This window comes from Populus euphratica, unplaced genomic scaffold, assembly GCF_000495115.2.
Source record: "Populus euphratica unplaced genomic scaffold, PopEup_1.0 scaffold132.1, whole genome shotgun sequence".
Lineage (NCBI taxonomy): Eukaryota > Viridiplantae > Streptophyta > Magnoliopsida > Malpighiales > Salicaceae > Populus > Populus euphratica.
Window position 1 is genome coordinate 246,931 of NW_011500019.1, and position 17,551 is coordinate 264,481.

Sequence of the window (17,551 nt, forward strand, 5' to 3'; positions counted from 1 at the left end):
CCTAGCCTTAAAAACTCTCTTTCCCTTGCTCTTCAATACTTTTTCCCTCTTGCCTCCAATCTTATGTGCCCCCTATCACCTCATAAACCCTATATCCTCTTCAATGATGGGGACTCAATCCCATTCACAATGGTTGAGTCAACGATGAATTTTGACCAAATCATCGGAGACCAGGCTGGAGATCCGACAGAACTGCACGCTTTTGTCCCTAAGTGGCCTCCCACACGCGTGACATCAGATGGCAAACGTGTGGCGCCACTTCTTGCCTTGCAAGTAGTTGTGTTTCCAAATTCAGGTATTTGCATTGGTGCCAAATTTTGCCATGTGGTAGCTGATGGGATGGCTTTTAACCATTTCATGAAATCTTGGGCGTCCATTTTTAGGTCCAGAGAAAACATGGCTTGCCTTGAAAAGTCAGTGCTGCCGTCTCATGACAGGTCGGGGATCAAAGACCCATTCGAGCTTGATTCCATTTTTTCAAAGGAGTGGTGGAGTTGGGCTTCATCTCGGGATTATAATTTGGGATCAAACCACGATGATCAACTTAGAGACAAGGTTAGGGTCACGTTTACGATAGGCCAAACCCACATAGAGAGGCTAAAAGATCTGGTCTCCATTCAATGCATGAAAAACTATCAAGGGCAAGTGCATGTATCAACGTTTGTGGTAGCATGTGCCTTTATATGGGTTAATATGATCAAGTCACAAGAGAAGGAGGCAAGTGATTTATTTGATAATGACAAGGTCTGCTACTTCGTTTTTGTGGCAGATTGTAGACACCGTCTTGAGGTTAAACTACCATCAACATATTTTGGAAACTGTCTAGCAATATGTTATGTTCCTGCAAAAAAGAGTGAGTTACTTGGAGAAAATGGGATCATCATGGCAGCTAGAGCAATTGGTAAGAAGGTCAAGGAATTAGAGAGCGGGGTTTTGGTGGGCGCAGAGAAATGGATATCAAAGTGGAAAGAAGTGTCTGAACAAGGCAGGCTAGTTACTGTTGCTGGGTCACCTAAGTTGCGTGCTTATGAGACAGATTTTGGGTGGGGGAGGCCGAAAAAGACTGAGGTTCTCCATATATATGCTTCAGGTGGTTTCCATCTTTGTGAATGTAGAGATGGGGGAGGTGGGCTTGAAGTTGGCTTGGCACTTCCTCAGGTTCAAATGGATGTCTTCTGTGGCATCTTTGAACAAAGTAAGCGGAATCTGATTTGAGAGTGGCTTCTTGTCCACTTAAGAAATTCGCGATGCACGGTACTTTACGTTAAGGAAATAAAGACCAAAGCCAAGAAACGAATATATATATATTAAAATAAATTATATCTCGAGATGTTATTTCACCGTTTAAATAATTAAATTAAAATGATTCTTTAATATAGAATCAAAAGCATGTATATTCTATATAATTCAATACAAAGCTATGCATTATGCAAGGCAGTTTTTTAAATATTTAATTTTCTTTTCAATACTCACCAAATAGGTAATGATCTCCTTAAATCTCTTGCATTTTATTTCTTTGGACATGTGAAGTACCAAATAGCGTAACGTTGAATAGTGTTTTCTGGCTTAATTTTGGTTAAATGTATTTCAAGACGATATATACGATAAACAGATGAAAATAAACCAAAACGATAAGAGGGACTAGACAAAGACCGTACGAAAAAGACCGTACCTTGTATGATCTGAATCATAAAGTTCTTCGTTTGCTCTGTACGTCCATGTTGCTTGTCTTCAGAATTCTTATTTGCTTTGGTTGTACTGGGTAGAAGAGAGGTGCCCATTTAATATCTGAGCAAAGGTGCTAAATAAATGGTATCTTGTGTAGACAAAAGATGCAGAGGAGATGTACTGTGTCTTTAAGCATACGCGTGGTGTGGGTTTCGAGGGACAAAAAATTAATAGTTTTTAGAGCAATAAAACCTTGCTTTCTAGGCCAATTTATAGAAGCGGATTTAATTTTACATGAATAATGAAGGTCATGAACTTATTTAAAATATTTGAAGTTCAGCTTAATTTGAAAGAAATTTTAAAAAATAAAAAGCTTATAATTTCCAGAACTCAATCTTCCTGAAGCTTTCTTCTTTTCTTTTATTCGAAGCAGAAATTACAGAACTTTTTCAGCTGTGTGCACGTACAGCCAGGAAATTCAATGCAATTCAAATCCATTCTTGCACGGAGAATTCCTTGATCATCTCTTTCATCAAAACTTTATAATTTTTTCCGTGCTCTTTATAATATTTGTTTGGACGCATACAAAATTCAGAAGATTGCTAAGCTTGTTAGGATAATTTGGACCAAAGAATGGAAAGAACGAATAGCTGCTGCGGGATGTGGAAAGTCTGTGTTTGATATTATAACGCAGGAAACTTTTTTGAAAATATTTTTTATTTAAAATATATTAAAATAATTTTTTTAATGTTTTTACTTGAAGGCATTCAAATTATTAAAAAAAATCAGAAAATAATTAATAAGCCATCAAATTACTGTTAGTCATCAACAGTTGAATAAATGAACCTTGTCATGGGATGAAATAATTAACTAATGATAATGTATTAAAATGAAGCCAAAGGGCATCTGTTAAGCAACTATGAGGGCTCCTGTTTTTCCTTGACGGTTTTAACAATGGAGGGACTATATTAAGCAAATTAGTATAGTATAGGGACTCAATCAACTATCAAATGATTAGATTGACTAGATTAAGTGGCTATATTAGAAGGACGGCACGAATGATTGCACCCCTATACAGTGCCACTGCATCATCAGTTTCTCATCTGTTTCCTCTTCGCAAAAAATGGCTCTTTCTCATCCTGTAAAAGTCATTGATCATTTCCGAGTCTCTCCACCACTAGGCTCAGTACCCACCACCTCTCTCCCTCTCACTTTCTTCGACTTTCCATGGCTTCTTTGCCGTCCCATGGAACGCCTTTTCTTCTATGAATTCCCTTACCCTACTCTTTACTTGACGAACAACATCCTTCCTATCCTTAAAAACTCTCTTTCCCTTACTCTTCAACACTTTTTCCCTCTTGCCTCCAATCTTATGTGCCCACCATCACCCCATAAACCCTATATCCTCTTCAAAGATGGCGACTCGATCCCGTTCACTGTTGTTGAGTCAATGCTGGATTTTGACCAGGTCATCGGAGACCATGCCAGAGTCGATCTTAGGGAACTGCAATGCTTTGTCCCTAAGTGGCCTCCCACACGTGTGACATTGGATGGCAAACGTGTGGTGCCACTTCTTGCCTTGCAAGTAGCTGTGTTTCCAAATTCAGGTATCTGCATCGGTGCCAAGTTTTGCCACGTGGTAGCTGATGGGATGGCTTTTAGCCATTTCATGAAATCCTGGGCTTCCGTTTTTAGGTCCAGAGACATCGCTTGCCTTGAAAAGTCAATGCTGCCGTCTCATGACAGATCGGCGATCAAAGACCCATTGGGGCTTGAGTCAATTTTTACAAAGGACTGGTGGAATTGGGCTTCATCTTGGGATTACAATTTGGGATCAACCCCTGATGATCAACTTAGAGATAAGGTTGGCTTCACATTTACGATAGGCCTAACCCACATAGAGAGGCTGAAAGATCTGGTGTCCATTCAATGCATGGAAAATTATCCAGGGCAAGTGCATGTATCAACATTTGTGGTAGCATGTGCCTATACGTGGGTTAATTTGATCAAGTCACAAGAGAAGGAGGCAAGTGATTCACTTGATAATGACAAGGTTTGCTACTTCGTTTTTGTGGCAGATTGTAGACATCGTCCCGAAGTTAAACTACCAGCAACATATTTTGGAAACTGTCTAGCAATATGTTATGTTCCTGCAAAGAAGAGTGAGTTACTTGGAGAAAATGGGATCATCATGGCAGCTAGAGAAATTGGCAAGAAGGTCAAGGAATTGGAGAGTGGGGTTTTGGTGGGCGCAGAGAAATGGATATCAAAGTGGAAAGAAGTGTCTGAACAAGGCAGGCTAGTTACTGTTGCTGGGTCACCTAAGTTACGTGCTTACGAGACAGATTTTGGGTTGGGGAGGCCGAAAAAGACAGAGGTTCCCCATATTTATGCTTCAGGTAGTTTCCATCTTTGCGAATGTAGAGATGGGGGAGGAGGAGTTGAGATTGGCTTGGCACTTCCTCAGGGTCAAATGGATGTCTTCTCTAGCATCTTTGAACAAGGTAAGCAAAATCTGATTTGAGTATGGCTTGTTGTCTCTCCTTGTGAAACTAAAGAGCGAAAACAAGAAATGAATAAATTTATATTTGTTGACCTCGTGTTTGTGTGAGTGTGTGGTGTGGGTTATTGGTCATTGGGTTGTTGCAGTTGAGATTAATTTTTTTAATGAAAAAAAATTATCTAATGAATAAATGTGAGATATATATATATTGGATTTTTTTATTAAAGATATAATGATACATTGAATTTTTATTATTAAAATAATAAAATATATTGAATCATCTTAGTTTAATCTATTAAATGTGTAATTTGAATTGTAAGATTATAATAATTTTATATAATAATCAAAATAAATTATAAAATTTAATTTTTTAATTCAAAGGTTAAAATTAAAAAAAATAAAAAATAAAAAAAATGTTTAAGTCAATTCAAATTAAATTAGTTCAAATTTTAATAAGTTAAACGTGAAAAAATAAAATTCAATAGAAAAAAGTAGCAAAAAATAATTTAAATTAACCTATATTAATTTGTTATAAATTTATAAAAAATAAATAAAAAAAATTATGAAGTATTATTTTTAACAAATTTAATGTTAAACGTTAAGTTCTAGATGAAAAAAATAAATTATAAGATTGGTTTATAAACCAACAAAAAAAATTAATAAAAATTATATAATATAATTTATTGTTAAAGAATAAAATTAAAAAAATTAAATAAAAAAATTAAGTTGCTAAAGTGAGATTAAAAAAATTATTTTAATTAATAATGTTTTTTTAGTTGTGTTAGCCATATCTTTTAATATTTTTATTAAATATATGATCACTTATTAATTACAGGAGAAACTCGCAAGTTGCATATGTGTTGTAATATTATTAAACTTAATCAAGTCTAAGTGAGTTATCATGATGACTTGTCAACATGCTCGAGCTTCTAAACAAACATTGTGAGAGCTAATTAAGTATGGGTCAAAAGACATGGTTAGCGAGCTTTAAAATCGATTGAATTAGTAAAAATTTAATTTGAATCTTTTAAAAAGAAATATTATTTTAAAAACAATGTTAATTAAATATTTTTATTTAAAAATATTAAAACAACAATGATTTTTATCAACTTGTTCGAACCAGGCACAACTGCCGAACCCAACTTGGCTGTGTCATTACTTGTTTCTAGGCATGACAATATGTTCTCTCCTCGGTGGGTTTGATGGGGCTGCACTTAGGACTAACTATTCCATTTTGTCTGTTTCTTTTCTCTTCCCTTCTTCTCTCCCCGGTAATGCCTTCAGGAGGCTCATTTAAGATGAAATTCATAATTGAACTCAAGAGTTAACTCAGAATCAGGGGCCAAATTAAAAGAGAAGGGCTTGATTGGGGTGAAATTCAGGATTGAATTGAAGAGTTAGTAGAGAATTTAGGATCAAATTAGAAGAAGATGGAAAAAAAGTCTAGGTGTGTAACACAAGCACCAACATTTGAGGAAGCATGTCGCATTGGATAGGCACGTGCGGCTTCATTCAAGCACCGATGAAAGCTTTTTTTGATCTTGCACCAATTACTATCTTGGATTTTTTAAAAAGTTAAACTATATTTTTATTGATTTTTTATATTTTTTTGGATTTGGTAAGTTAAATGAATCATGTCAGAATATTTTTTACAAGATTTTATTTAAAGCATGAGTTAGATAAAGAGTTAGGTTAAGACATATTAATATTAATTTATTAGGTCAAATCTAATGAAATTATTGAAGAATTTCCCATAACTTGAATATTTATATAGATTAAAAAAATTTAGCTAATGGCAACTAAAAAAATCGGTAACAAAGTTAAGGAATTGAAAAGGTATGTCTTTTTTTAGGGAAATAATAAATGAAGAATAATTTAAAATATAAGGATAGATTGAGAGAAATCAAATGTGTTAAGACACATTGAATGATTAACATACAATATATAAACGAATTGAGTTAATTCTCCCGAATACATTTGTTAGATTCCATCAAAATAAACCGAACCTAACAAAATTAAAGATTTATTAAAGCTTGATTTTACCTTGGTTTTTTTATTTTGTTGAATAAAGTTTATGGGTCTCAAATCTCAATTAGCTTTAGTTTATCCTGATTGGGTTATCATCAGATTATATGTAATTTAAAATTATTATGTTAAAGTGGGCTCCCATACATAAAAATGGCTCCACAGAACCCATTCATTAGGCTCAAACTGAAAACAACACGGGCTAACCAGGTTGCGCAAGTGTTGAAAGATCTGTTGGTAAATTGGACTTGATCTATGTAGTAATACGAGGCCCATGTTATTTTAATTGTTTCTCTCTTGCCTAAAATCAACAGCCTCACCCAGCAAAACTCATGGAACACACAAGACCTCTTTTATCCTTCTAAAAAAAGAAAACTTCACCCATATTCCATGCAGAACAGGCATGCCCAGAAGTTCTATTGCATCACCATATCAACATCCATTTTGGTGGCCAGAAACACAAATGGATCGTCCATCACCCCCACCAAAAAATCATCTACGTTTGATTTTGATATTCACGAGACAGATCTCTACCACAAGCCTAGACCACGTGCCCTAGCTCATGTTCTTATAACCCAACAGCAGACAAGATAAAAAATAAGTTTATCTTCTGAGATCATGCCATAAATTCTTTATACATTAGAGGATTTAGAGCTAAAAATTCTGTTGATGTACACAATATTTTCTATCAACTACGTGGTATAAAATATGTGCATGAAGTACATAGAATAATAGTGTCTCATACTTTGCAAACCTCTATTTTTTATATGCGTGCATGTGAACCGATGAAATTTAAATGATGCCTTGAGAAGATGAAACGCAAGTACAAAAAACCCACCAATATTCAAAGTTTGTTGGCGCTCTTGGCTATCTCTCCAACAAGAATTTAACAACATATGTATAACTACCATATACTTAATCTTGACATAATATATTTTTACTAAGTCAACTTTGAGATGTATAATGAACATGGAAATATAGAGTAAGCCATGCACAAGCAAACCCTAGATTCTTGACAACTAGTTACTTCAACTCGCATATGTTATGTAAGCATAGCTATTAAAATTATAAGCAAAACATTATAAAAGAAACTATGGTGATGAACTGTTTCAGGAACTTTCCACAGCAAGGTCATGGAATGACATCACCGCCCTCATAAATGGTAAATGAACGATCACATACCATATATATATGTTCTTTAATTAATTTTCAGGATTTGTCAGCATGTTAACCTAAAGCCATATCTTGCAATCTTTCGAAATTAATTTAGTTAATGTCATGCAGACAGCAAACAGGGAGGCAAGAGGCTAAATAAGAATTTTCTTTTAGGACTAAATAATTAATATCATGGTTTGTATAATTAACTTCTTTCAATATATTGCATTAGCTACTAAGCACACATGTATAACATTCCTAATACGATGTTATCTCTGTTGATAACAGCTAATGACATGGCTTGGGAACTCACTTGATTTACATTTTCTTTTTAATTGTAAGATTCATCATGCTTTTAGACCTTGAATATAAATAATTGAATATTACTATTTTCAACATAATTCTCCCTAAATATCCATACTAATTAAACTAATTTGTTGCTAATAAGTTGTAACTCAACTTGTATTATTAGTAGTCTTCCTGTTTTTAAAATGGTTTGAATTCTAATATTATCTTTATAATCTAATAATAATAATAATAATAATAATAATAAAGCAACGAACTAAGTAAACTAACTTGTTCTTCAAGATCAAATGGATTGAAGGTCTTCCCAAGGAGTAAAAATACAAGGAAAGTGGACAAGTAAAGGAAGCAAGGTTTCTGGGAACATTAATATTGACCTAGGGCAAACAAAAGCTAGATGTGATATAATAATATTTGACCATTGCCTCTGATTGTTAGCTAGAGGGTGGATGAAATTAACACCAGATTTTCAATGACTTTGATGAATTTGCTTCCGGAGATAAAATCAAACATGTAATCTTTAGACTGCCTTGAGACAATTGTCAAAGTGAGCGAGCTACAGGCTCATAGACAAGAGAAGGTTGACTTTATTGTAGGAGTTAGAAAGGAGACCTGTAACATTATGCTACGTGGCTGGATTCTGGTGGCCTGTTTAGATTGTTTCCAGCTTGGAAAATTTTGGGCCTCTTATTCAAACACACCTGTAGAGCACAGCGGTAAAGCAGAAAACAACATGATAAAATATTATGTCGAGGAGAAGGAGCTCATGAGGCTTTGATAAATTAGAAAGGTGGTAAAAAAATAAGTCTATATATATATATATATATATTATTGGTACGTGTTGATGGATGTTATTATTATTATTATTATTATTGGTACGTGTTGATGGACGGCAGGGGCATGGAAAGTTAGTATTCAATACATAAATATATATTGTCAAAAAACTTTTATATTTTAGCAAAAAATTATTTCATTTGAAAAAACTTAAATTATTAAATATAATATATATTATTAAATGAAGAGTTAAAGTTCTATATTCGATGGGTTTATTTTTCTTGGCCAAAAGAGGATTGTGTTGAAATGCTGATAGCAGCTAACGTAGGAAGGCGTCTGTTAATGGGCAAATGATTTTCAAATAATGATAGAAACGAGCAATGCAATAGTGGAAAGTTTTCTTCTATCTTGTCTAACTACTCTACCTTCCAATTATTCTCACTTTGGACTTGTACAAAAATAAAGTCAACCTCTTAGCACTATTATCATTTCTCTCTATGATCCAATTTAAATTGATTCACCTTTTTTCGTAGGCATTCACACCATTAACAATTTGATATGTTCATAACTAAAGAGCCTGTTTTGGTAACGTATATATCCTTCACGCTTTCAGATCTTTCTTTGACATTTTTCATTTTAATGGTGTTTGTAATTAAGTGCGAGGATTTCTTCACTTGGGAGCTAGATGTGAAGATGGAAGCATAAATGAGAACACCAAAATCAGAATCCTAAGAAAATAAAATAAAACAAAATAAGCATAAAATCTAAAATTAACACATAATTCAATGAAATCAATGAAAGATGACAAACTTGTTCAACCTTGTTCAAACAACATATTCCAAATACAACATATTCCAAATCTAATTTGAGGGTTTTTCTAGAGGAGGATGGTGTATGTATGGCAACCTTGCTATAGAATTAGACCTATTATGGGGTGCGGGGCCTTGAGCGATGGCAGATCTATCTCCTGAGAGGTCTGGAAAGGAAAGAGAAATTGAGGATAATTATAAAATTATGATTATTAGTTCAGGATTCGACACTTGATAGTATAATTAATAGAAACTTTATAGTTTGTGAGAGTCCGAGTAAGGGATTAGTCGTGTAAGGAAAAAACACATCAACCCTAGTACACTCTATTTAAGGTAAGCTGTATTGTTATTAGATCGTTATTTAAGTCGCAATTATGTTCATTAATCTTGTTTAAGGTTTAAAGCGGATCTTTCTTCGTGAGGAAATCTCTACTTTATCAAGTTAAATCCTAATTATTATAAGATCTAGATTTTAGCATTGCATTTATTTCTTTGTATTTTTTATACCTGATAATATGCTTTATAGTATAGTTTTACACTCCTCAAATATTAAAGTCTACAATTAAATCCTAACACTTTAAATATAAAGTAAAAAAAATTATTAGTCATGGGTTTTTGATATTTTCACTAAATCCTAATGAATAGTCATACACCTAGTTACGATATTTATTTTGTATTTAAAACATGAAAAAGATGCATTTTTATTTTTATATATATAAAAATATGCTTGAAAATTTTTTAGGATTTTATGTATGCATGAAAAGAAAATATTTTTTAAAAGAGAACATTAATTTAATAATTTAAAAAAAAATAAGAAAAGTTTCGGGAAAAAACCAGGCATTTTAATATCATATTTGTATCTTATAGTGTAAATATACAGACTCATATTATGTAAAATTAATAGAAAAACATGTGATAAAATCACAAATTTTTTTAAAGACTTTGAAAAAAAATTTATTTTTTTAATTATATAATATTATATTATTATTATATAAGCTAAGCCTGACTCGATCATGTGGGTCAGACTGAGCCAAATCAAGTTAGGCTGACTGGAAGCCTAATTGACCTGACCTCTCTCTCTCTCTTTCTCTCTCTTTTTATCTAGGCCAAGTTGGGCCAAGTCATGTAGGCAAGGGCTTAGATCGTAAGCTTAATTTAGTTGGGAGGCTGAGGCCTAATAACACTCTTATGATGGACCCGAGCTATAAAGCTGGGTTGAGCCCAATCCAGGCATGTATGGTCACTAGCCTAGCCTAGTGATCAAAGGGTTAATTATTTGGCCATTGCATGTAGTTGAAGAAGGAGGAAAAAAAGGAGTAGGAGGCTCGCCCGACCAAATAAGAAAAGCTATTGATGATGATGTTCTTGGTGGGGTTAGGAAGTTCGGCGTGTGGTTGGTGGCGATAATTGTGGCTGGGGCATGGTAAAGAAAATGGCAAAAAGTTAGAAGAAAAGAAAAACATAAACCAAGGCAAAGGGTTGTAAGTTAGAAGAAAAGAAAAACATAAACCAGGGCAAATGGTTGTTTTTTTTTTTTTTTGCCAACTTTGGATCTTGATTTCTTCATACTCAGAGCATGGAATCCTCTCTTATTTATAATGGGTAGAAGAGAGATATTTTGTCTTTATTGATGCAAAATATTGGCCTTTGATTTGAACCTGAAGGAACCTAACTCCTAGTTTAAAGTTTTCATCATGAATTGTCAGATTTTGACAACTTAAAGCTGTTTGAATTGATATTTTTAGCGCAGCGCCGAGGCTGCTATGGTGTCATTTAGCCAAAAAAAACTATATCGATGTATGGTCAAGTGTCGGGCCATTATATTGGTATATGGCTTGTCTGATTTGGTTAAGGGACAAAGTATGAAATGCTTTGAAAATATGGTCACTCGAGTAGCTTTCAAATGAAAAAATGATGAAGAAGATGTATAATACCAGACGATGCGTTATTTGATTTGTTCTTCTTTTTTTTTTTTACTTTTTGGATAAAAAAAATTATTTTGTTTAAAACACACTATTTTATTGAAATGAAATTAGATTGTTTTGACTTTTAAGGTTTTAATGTAGGGATTTGAACAAAGTTCAATTTGATTCTCGAGCTTTAATTTCTTTACATTGCATCTCTAATTGACTTTAAATTTTTAATTTTATGCAATTTTATCCCTGTTGAACTTCCATATCAGCTTCGAATTCTAGTACTTTTTTCATATTAATCATTGGTCTTTGATTTATACAAATTGACTCTCAATTGACTATTAAACTTTTAATTTTTAATTTTAATCCTAATTTCAATCAATTAGGTTTTCAAAGTTTGAAGCCTTTTCCAAAAAGGTCTTTGGATGCGATTTTTTTATTTGATCTCTAATTGACCCTAAACTTTTATTTTTTTTTAATTTTACCCTTGATTTGAATCAATTGACATGGTAAAAATAAAATTCGGTCTCCTAAAATTTTAATTTTATCAATTGAGCCTAAATTAGGTTTCAAAACTTAATTTTTCATTAGTTAAGCCTATAATAAAATTAATTTGAACCATTTAAAATATAATTAAGTCCTTGCATCTAATTAAATTGGACTCAAATTAGTTTTTAAACATAATTAAACTTTAGTGTGACTCATAATTAAATTAAATTGGTCTATTAAAAATCTAATTATGTCATTGGGTTTAATTTTTATATTGATTCGTCCAATAATGATTAAATTTAACCTTAAATTTATATTATTTCTCTAATTTTGGGTACAACAAGGTATAATTGGGCTTTCAATTCCATCCAAAATTATAGTTTGATTTTTCTATGTATTCAGAATCCTTTTAAGCCTGTTTTGCCAAAATACGAGTCTTTTTACTAGTATTGTTTTTTATTTTAAAAGAAAAAATAGTAAAATTTTGAGGAATAACTCAAAAATGGATTATAACTAGACCCTGGAATCATTTAAAAAACATTAAATCCAATCTAATAGTTGAATTGAAAATTATAACTTTTTATTATCAAATTATTGGTGTGGTACAACTAAACCTTATCTTTAGCTTAGCTTTGTCTATGAATGTGTTTATTAAGCTATTTATAATTTGTATTTTTTATATTTAAAAAACATTTTTAAAAAAATATAATTTTTTTATTTTTTGCTTTAAATTAAACTTTTTATGTTTTCAAATTATTTTAATATACTAATATTAAAAATATTTTTTTTAAAGAAAAAAATATTATTTTAATATATTTTTAAGTAAAACAATACTTTTAAAAAGAAATACAGTCATATTTACAAACATTAAGATTCATAATTCAGTGATGATAGACCTATTAAAGATTTCTATCTAACTATTCAATACCTTCAACTTCTTTCTTCTCATCTACCTTAAAATCTCACTTTTATCGTAAATCGTCTTTAAATAAGAACACATTCATGAGAAAAATCCTAATTACTCTTTCACAATGGATCAATTTTCACTTGTCGGGTTTTAATCACCATATCCATAAATTAATTAATACAGTGTCTCTCCTTTAACTCGAATGTTGCTTACGTTCTACAATTTTTCGGCCGTGGCACGTGTCATCGTGTGTAATTACATGATTGTTGTATACACATTATACACATGTATTACTGTATTATTAACATAGAAGAGAGAGATACGTGGCCTGAGGCCGGTACCAAATCTTTTTGACTTGAAATCTCTCTCCCCTTCATAGCCGTCCACTATTTATATATATATATGAAGGGTCATCTTCTTCTTATCAGCCACAGCAACACTAGAGCCAGCCCCCTCTCTCTCCCTTGAACAACCTTGTCCCCTTCCTTATAATTAAGCCCTAAACACAAGTACAATTGCAAAGAAAAGGAACATAGTATCAGTAACAATGGGAAGAGTACCTTGCTGTGACAAAAATGGACTCAAGAAAGGTCCTTGGACCCCAGAAGAAGATCACAAGCTCATCAGTTTTATTCAACTTCATGGACCTGGCAACTGGCGGTCCCTCCCCAAAAATGCAGGTATATGTGAGAAAGTATTCTGTTTTCTTGAATCAAAGAAAATAACTATTTTCCATCTTAATATGATGATGATGATGGGGTTTTTTTTTTACTTATAACATAGCTAATTTAATTCAATTTTTACAGGGCTTCAAAGATGTGGAAAGAGCTGTCGCCTTCGTTGGACAAATTACCTGCGACCTGATATCAAGAGAGGAAGATTTTCATTTGAAGAAGAAGAGACTATAATTCAACTTCACAGTGTTTTGGGAAACAAGTAATTTTATATACGTTTTAATTCTTTTGATTTTTCTTGATTTTTTTCTTTGATAGCTTGTAGGATTAGTATACCTATGAATAATAATATAATTGTTGTCAAGATATTCATAATTTAATTTGAATATTACGCTAACAACTCTTGTTTTTTTCAATGTAAGGTGGTCAGCTATAGCAGCTCGTTTGCCAGGAAGAACTGACAATGAAATCAAGAATTACTGGAATACTCATATAAGAAAAAGGTTGCTTAGAAATGGAATTGATCCTGTGACTCATGCCCCGCGTCTTGATTTTCTTGACATATCCTCCATTTTAACTTCAGCTTTGCGCAACCCATCAACACTTCTCAATCTGTCAACCTTGGTGGGCAACACTCAAGCCCTACTAAATCCTAATATTTTAAGACTAGCCACCACTCTATCATCATTGAAACAAGAAAATTCGGAAAAGTTTTTGCAGAAACTACAAGAAAACCAGCTTCTCAACCCACTGTTACAAAACCAAGGTGTACCTGCATTATTATCACAACCTAGGCAGTTTCATAATCTAGTTCAACAAGTTACTGCCTGTACCACTGCTACTACATCTACTGGCGGGTTTATAGACCAAAAAACACAAGTCATGCAAGCAAACGTAGAAGGGTTTTCGTCGAATCCGACGAGCACTTTCAGCTGTCAAAATTCCCCAGAAAACTTCTTGCCTTCAAGTTTGAATGAGAGTTTGGTTTCACTGCCAAACTTTTATTGCAATAGTACTACTCCAGATCCTACATTTCCTGAACTTGGAGAGTGCTCAGGATTCCAATCAGCAAACAATGGATATCAGAACTTCAGCATCGACTCAGTTATATCAACGCCTTTAATGAGCCCGGATCCATTGAATTCACCATCAACTTATCTCAACAGCAGCAGTACTGAGGATGAGAGGGAGTGCTACAGCAGCTTGCTGAAGTTTGAAATTCCTGAGAGTTTGGACATTGATGATTTCCTGTAAATATATAATATCCTAAAATATGATAGATAATGTAAGGCTAGAGTGAGGTTTTTTGTTGTTTTTGTTTTGAATTCTCAGTATTTATGTTCATATATGCATACATATGAAATTTGTTATATTTTTTTTCTTTCAATCTCTTGAGTCATGTACATGAATTTCTCGTAATCTATAGATTTGTTTTGCCTCACTAAAGAAATATAAACCATCGTTCTTTAACCAGAAGAGCTAGTGATATTGGAGTGGTAGCTAGGCACATGGAAATATTCCTTAATTTGCAAGACAACTTGGATTTAAATCAGCCCACTTATCAGATAATTAATTTATAGACGAGCTAATTAATCGTTATCATTAATGTATGAAGAATTCATATAATCAATTTCAGGTTGATTAAAAACCAGAAACTTGAATTTTTGCTTGTGTTTCTAGCAGATAAAAAATATTAGGGCTCGAAGGCAAGATATGGAGGTGGATAACTTTGTTATTTAAAGGGGGTGAAAAGGAATTATAAGCAACCTAGGGTTGCCTCTAGCGACGTGACCAAGATCTGATCTCCTATGTAATGTTGAAATCCGCTAATAATCTTTATGATGGATCTCATATTTAAGTGAGAAATAGAGAATACAAAGTCGGATATATCTATATATAATATATTTAAAAATAAAAACAAAATATGAAATTATGATCATGTTTGTTATTTTTAATTTTTTAAAAGAAAAACATAGCAGATAATTTTATTTTATTTTTGTGTTTCAATAATTTTGAAAACATAAAGTGAAAGAGAATTGAAAATGATACTAAGCAATCTTTTTATCTAACCGGAGCTGCAGTTTTCTTCACTGTGTGGACTCGAGTGACATTCCTACCGATGTAATCCCGGCCACCGGCTTTTAAGTTACGTGGTGTAATTTCTTTCTTTCTTTTTGTACTTTTTATTCTTTATATATATATATATATATATATATATATATATATATATATATAAAATGTGCATGTAAGTATAAATTAGCTGGGATTTCCTAACGAGAACTTCTAGTCTTCGAACAAAGAGCAACTACACAAAAAATAAAAAATAAATCAGGTGGCTCTTTCAATTAATTTTCAAAATGAATTCGTCACTTGATTCGCAATCAAGATTTGATCAATTTCTTAATCTGGTTGTTATGATAAGTATATCTACCATCACCACTCAAATGGAAATTGAGTTGAAAATGGCAAATACATGTATGAATTAAGAAGCAAGGAACTTTCCTTTGAATTTTTCTCTTTGGAGATACAATATCATAGTCATTTCCTTGTCAATCCGCCTTTTTTTCTCCTTTGACCGCCGACGAAAAGAAATAGTTTCGTAAAGCACTCTCTCTTCGGACCAGAAGTGGTTCAAATTATGTGCTCCACAATGTCGCACCCGGATATGGTGGCATTGAAAATTTATTATATTTTTGAAAAAAATAGATTTTTAGTAATTTTTTTTAATGAAAATATTTTTTATTTAAAGAGACATCACCTAATATTACGATTATTAGAAATCCTAACTGATTAATAGAGATTTTATGATTAGAGATTGGTTACATAAAAAAAAAAAATATCACCCATTAAATGTCTATCTAAAGCAGACTGCATTGCTATTTTTATCATTAAATTGCTAATATTTTTTTTGTTTGGTTTATATTATGATTGTTTATGTGTAATATTTCTGATTCTGGCGCCAGTGAATATTCAACTATGGATATTTCCAACTCTGAAGTTGGTAAATATTACATAGGTATCAAAATAAATAAATTTAAATCATCATTTTTATTATATTCCTGACTCTGACGTCAGTGAACAAACAAGTAAAAATCAATTTATTTTTTATGCATACGCATTATTTTTATTTTTTACATAGCTAAATAAAAACAAAATAAAATAAATTTATATTAGTTTTTTTTTATTCTTGACTCTGGTGTCAGTGACTATACCAAATAAATTTATTTTATCTTATATTATATTATTTATTTATTTATTTTGCAAGCACATTTTTTTATTTTATATCACTTAATAAAATACCATGAAATGAATTTGAATTGATATTTTTATTCTGACTCTGACATTAATGAATAAAGAAAAAAACAATAAATTTTTATTTATAATTTTTTTATATACACAATTTTTATTCTATATTTTTTATATATTTCTTTTATATTTTTGGACTGGACTCAGCTCAGTCCATGGGCTGAGTTAAGCAACACGTATGCGCTCGCACACGCATGCGCTAGCACACGCATGTTGCTACACTGCAAGTGAATTAATTCACTTGCACAACGTAAAAGGTCTCTTAATTGTGATAACAAAAGAAGAGGAAACAGGTACTTGTTCTGTTAGAGGTGCTGGAGATGATGAAGCTCGGGCTGGAATGACTATTGGTGATTTTCGCCCTTTCCTTTTGTTTTCTTGGAAACGAGAACGAAGATGCTAGCTTCTGTGGGTGCCGACTTTTTTTGGGTCGTTTTCTACAGGGATGAAGGCAATGGCAGTTGATTCCTCTCTTTGTGTAAATTTTGTATGCTCTGTTTTACTCTGGTTTTTTTTACTCGGTCTTTACTATGTTTTTGGGTCTTTTTTCTTTCTTTTGCTCTGTTTTTCTGGGTTAATTTTCTATTCTCGGGTTCATTTTTTTTCTTTCCCTCTGTTTTTCTGGGTTAATTCTTTGTTCTCGAGGGTTAATTCTTTGTTCTCGGGTTCATTCTTTTTTTTTTTCCTTTCCCTCTGAAATCTGTATTTATAGTGTCAAAGTCCCTTCGCGTGTGAGAAACCAAGTTTCAATCAAACTCATTCTCTTTTTTGAAGTTTGAATTTGATTAAGAATCAAATTTAAAAGCAGATAACTATTATTATCTTAAAGACTAGGATTATCTCGAAAATAAAAATTATCTTGAAAATAAAGATTATCTTGAAGATAAAGATAAAATAATAAAAGTACATTGTAGTTCTTAATTTTCACGGAAGTTGAGAAATCATACTTTTCATCGAAATAAATCTCTGATTTTTTAATTTTTAATTTTAAACCTTGTAAAAATTAAATTAAAAATCAAAATGCT

The 17,551-nt window shown here is 32.2% G+C and overlaps 3 protein-coding genes across 3 annotated transcripts in view; all 3 read left to right on the top strand.

The window, feature by feature from the left end:
• The window catches only part of LOC105141814 (coumaroyl-CoA:anthocyanidin 3-O-glucoside-6''-O-coumaroyltransferase 1-like), a 1,642-nt gene extending 286 nt beyond the window's left edge, over positions 1-1,356 (top strand). The window contains exon 2 of the mRNA XM_011049179.1: positions 1-1,356. Coding sequence (XP_011047481.1) covers positions 1-1,215 — 1,215 coding nt within the window. The 3' untranslated portion in view covers positions 1,216-1,356.
• Positions 1,357-2,601: 1,245 nt separating this feature from the next.
• Positions 2,602-4,291, top strand: LOC105141815 (coumaroyl-CoA:anthocyanidin 3-O-glucoside-6''-O-coumaroyltransferase 1-like). The gene has a single exon (XM_011049180.1). It carries the CDS (start codon positions 2,792-2,794, stop codon positions 4,190-4,192), a length of 1,401 nt encoding a protein of 466 aa, XP_011047482.1. The 5' UTR covers positions 2,602-2,791; the 3' UTR covers positions 4,193-4,291.
• An 8,694-nt stretch (positions 4,292-12,985) lies between these two features.
• LOC105141817 (myb-related protein 330-like) lies at positions 12,986-14,604 on the top strand. Its single transcript, XM_011049181.1, has 3 exons — positions 12,986-13,226; positions 13,353-13,482; positions 13,643-14,604. The coding sequence occupies exons 1-3, from the start codon at positions 13,094-13,096 to the stop codon at positions 14,472-14,474; spliced, it is 1,095 nt and encodes a 364-aa protein (XP_011047483.1). The 5' UTR covers positions 12,986-13,093; the 3' UTR covers positions 14,475-14,604.
• The last annotated feature ends 2,947 nt before the right edge of the window (positions 14,605-17,551 follow it).

Coding starts and splice junctions, on each gene's coding strand:
- LOC105141815 (XM_011049180.1), top strand. CDS start 2,792: ATGGCTCTTTCTCATCCTGTAAAAGTCATTGATCATTTCCGAGTCTCT.
- LOC105141817 (XM_011049181.1), top strand. CDS start 13,094: ATGGGAAGAGTACCTTGCTGTGACAAAAATGGACTCAAGAAAGGTCCT. Junction 13,227..13,352: donor GTCCCTCCCCAAAAATGCAG/GTATATGTGAGA, acceptor CAATTTTTACAG/GGCTTCAAAGATGTGGAAAG. Junction 13,483..13,642: donor CACAGTGTTTTGGGAAACAA/GTAATTTTATAT, acceptor TTTCAATGTAAG/GTGGTCAGCTATAGCAGCTC.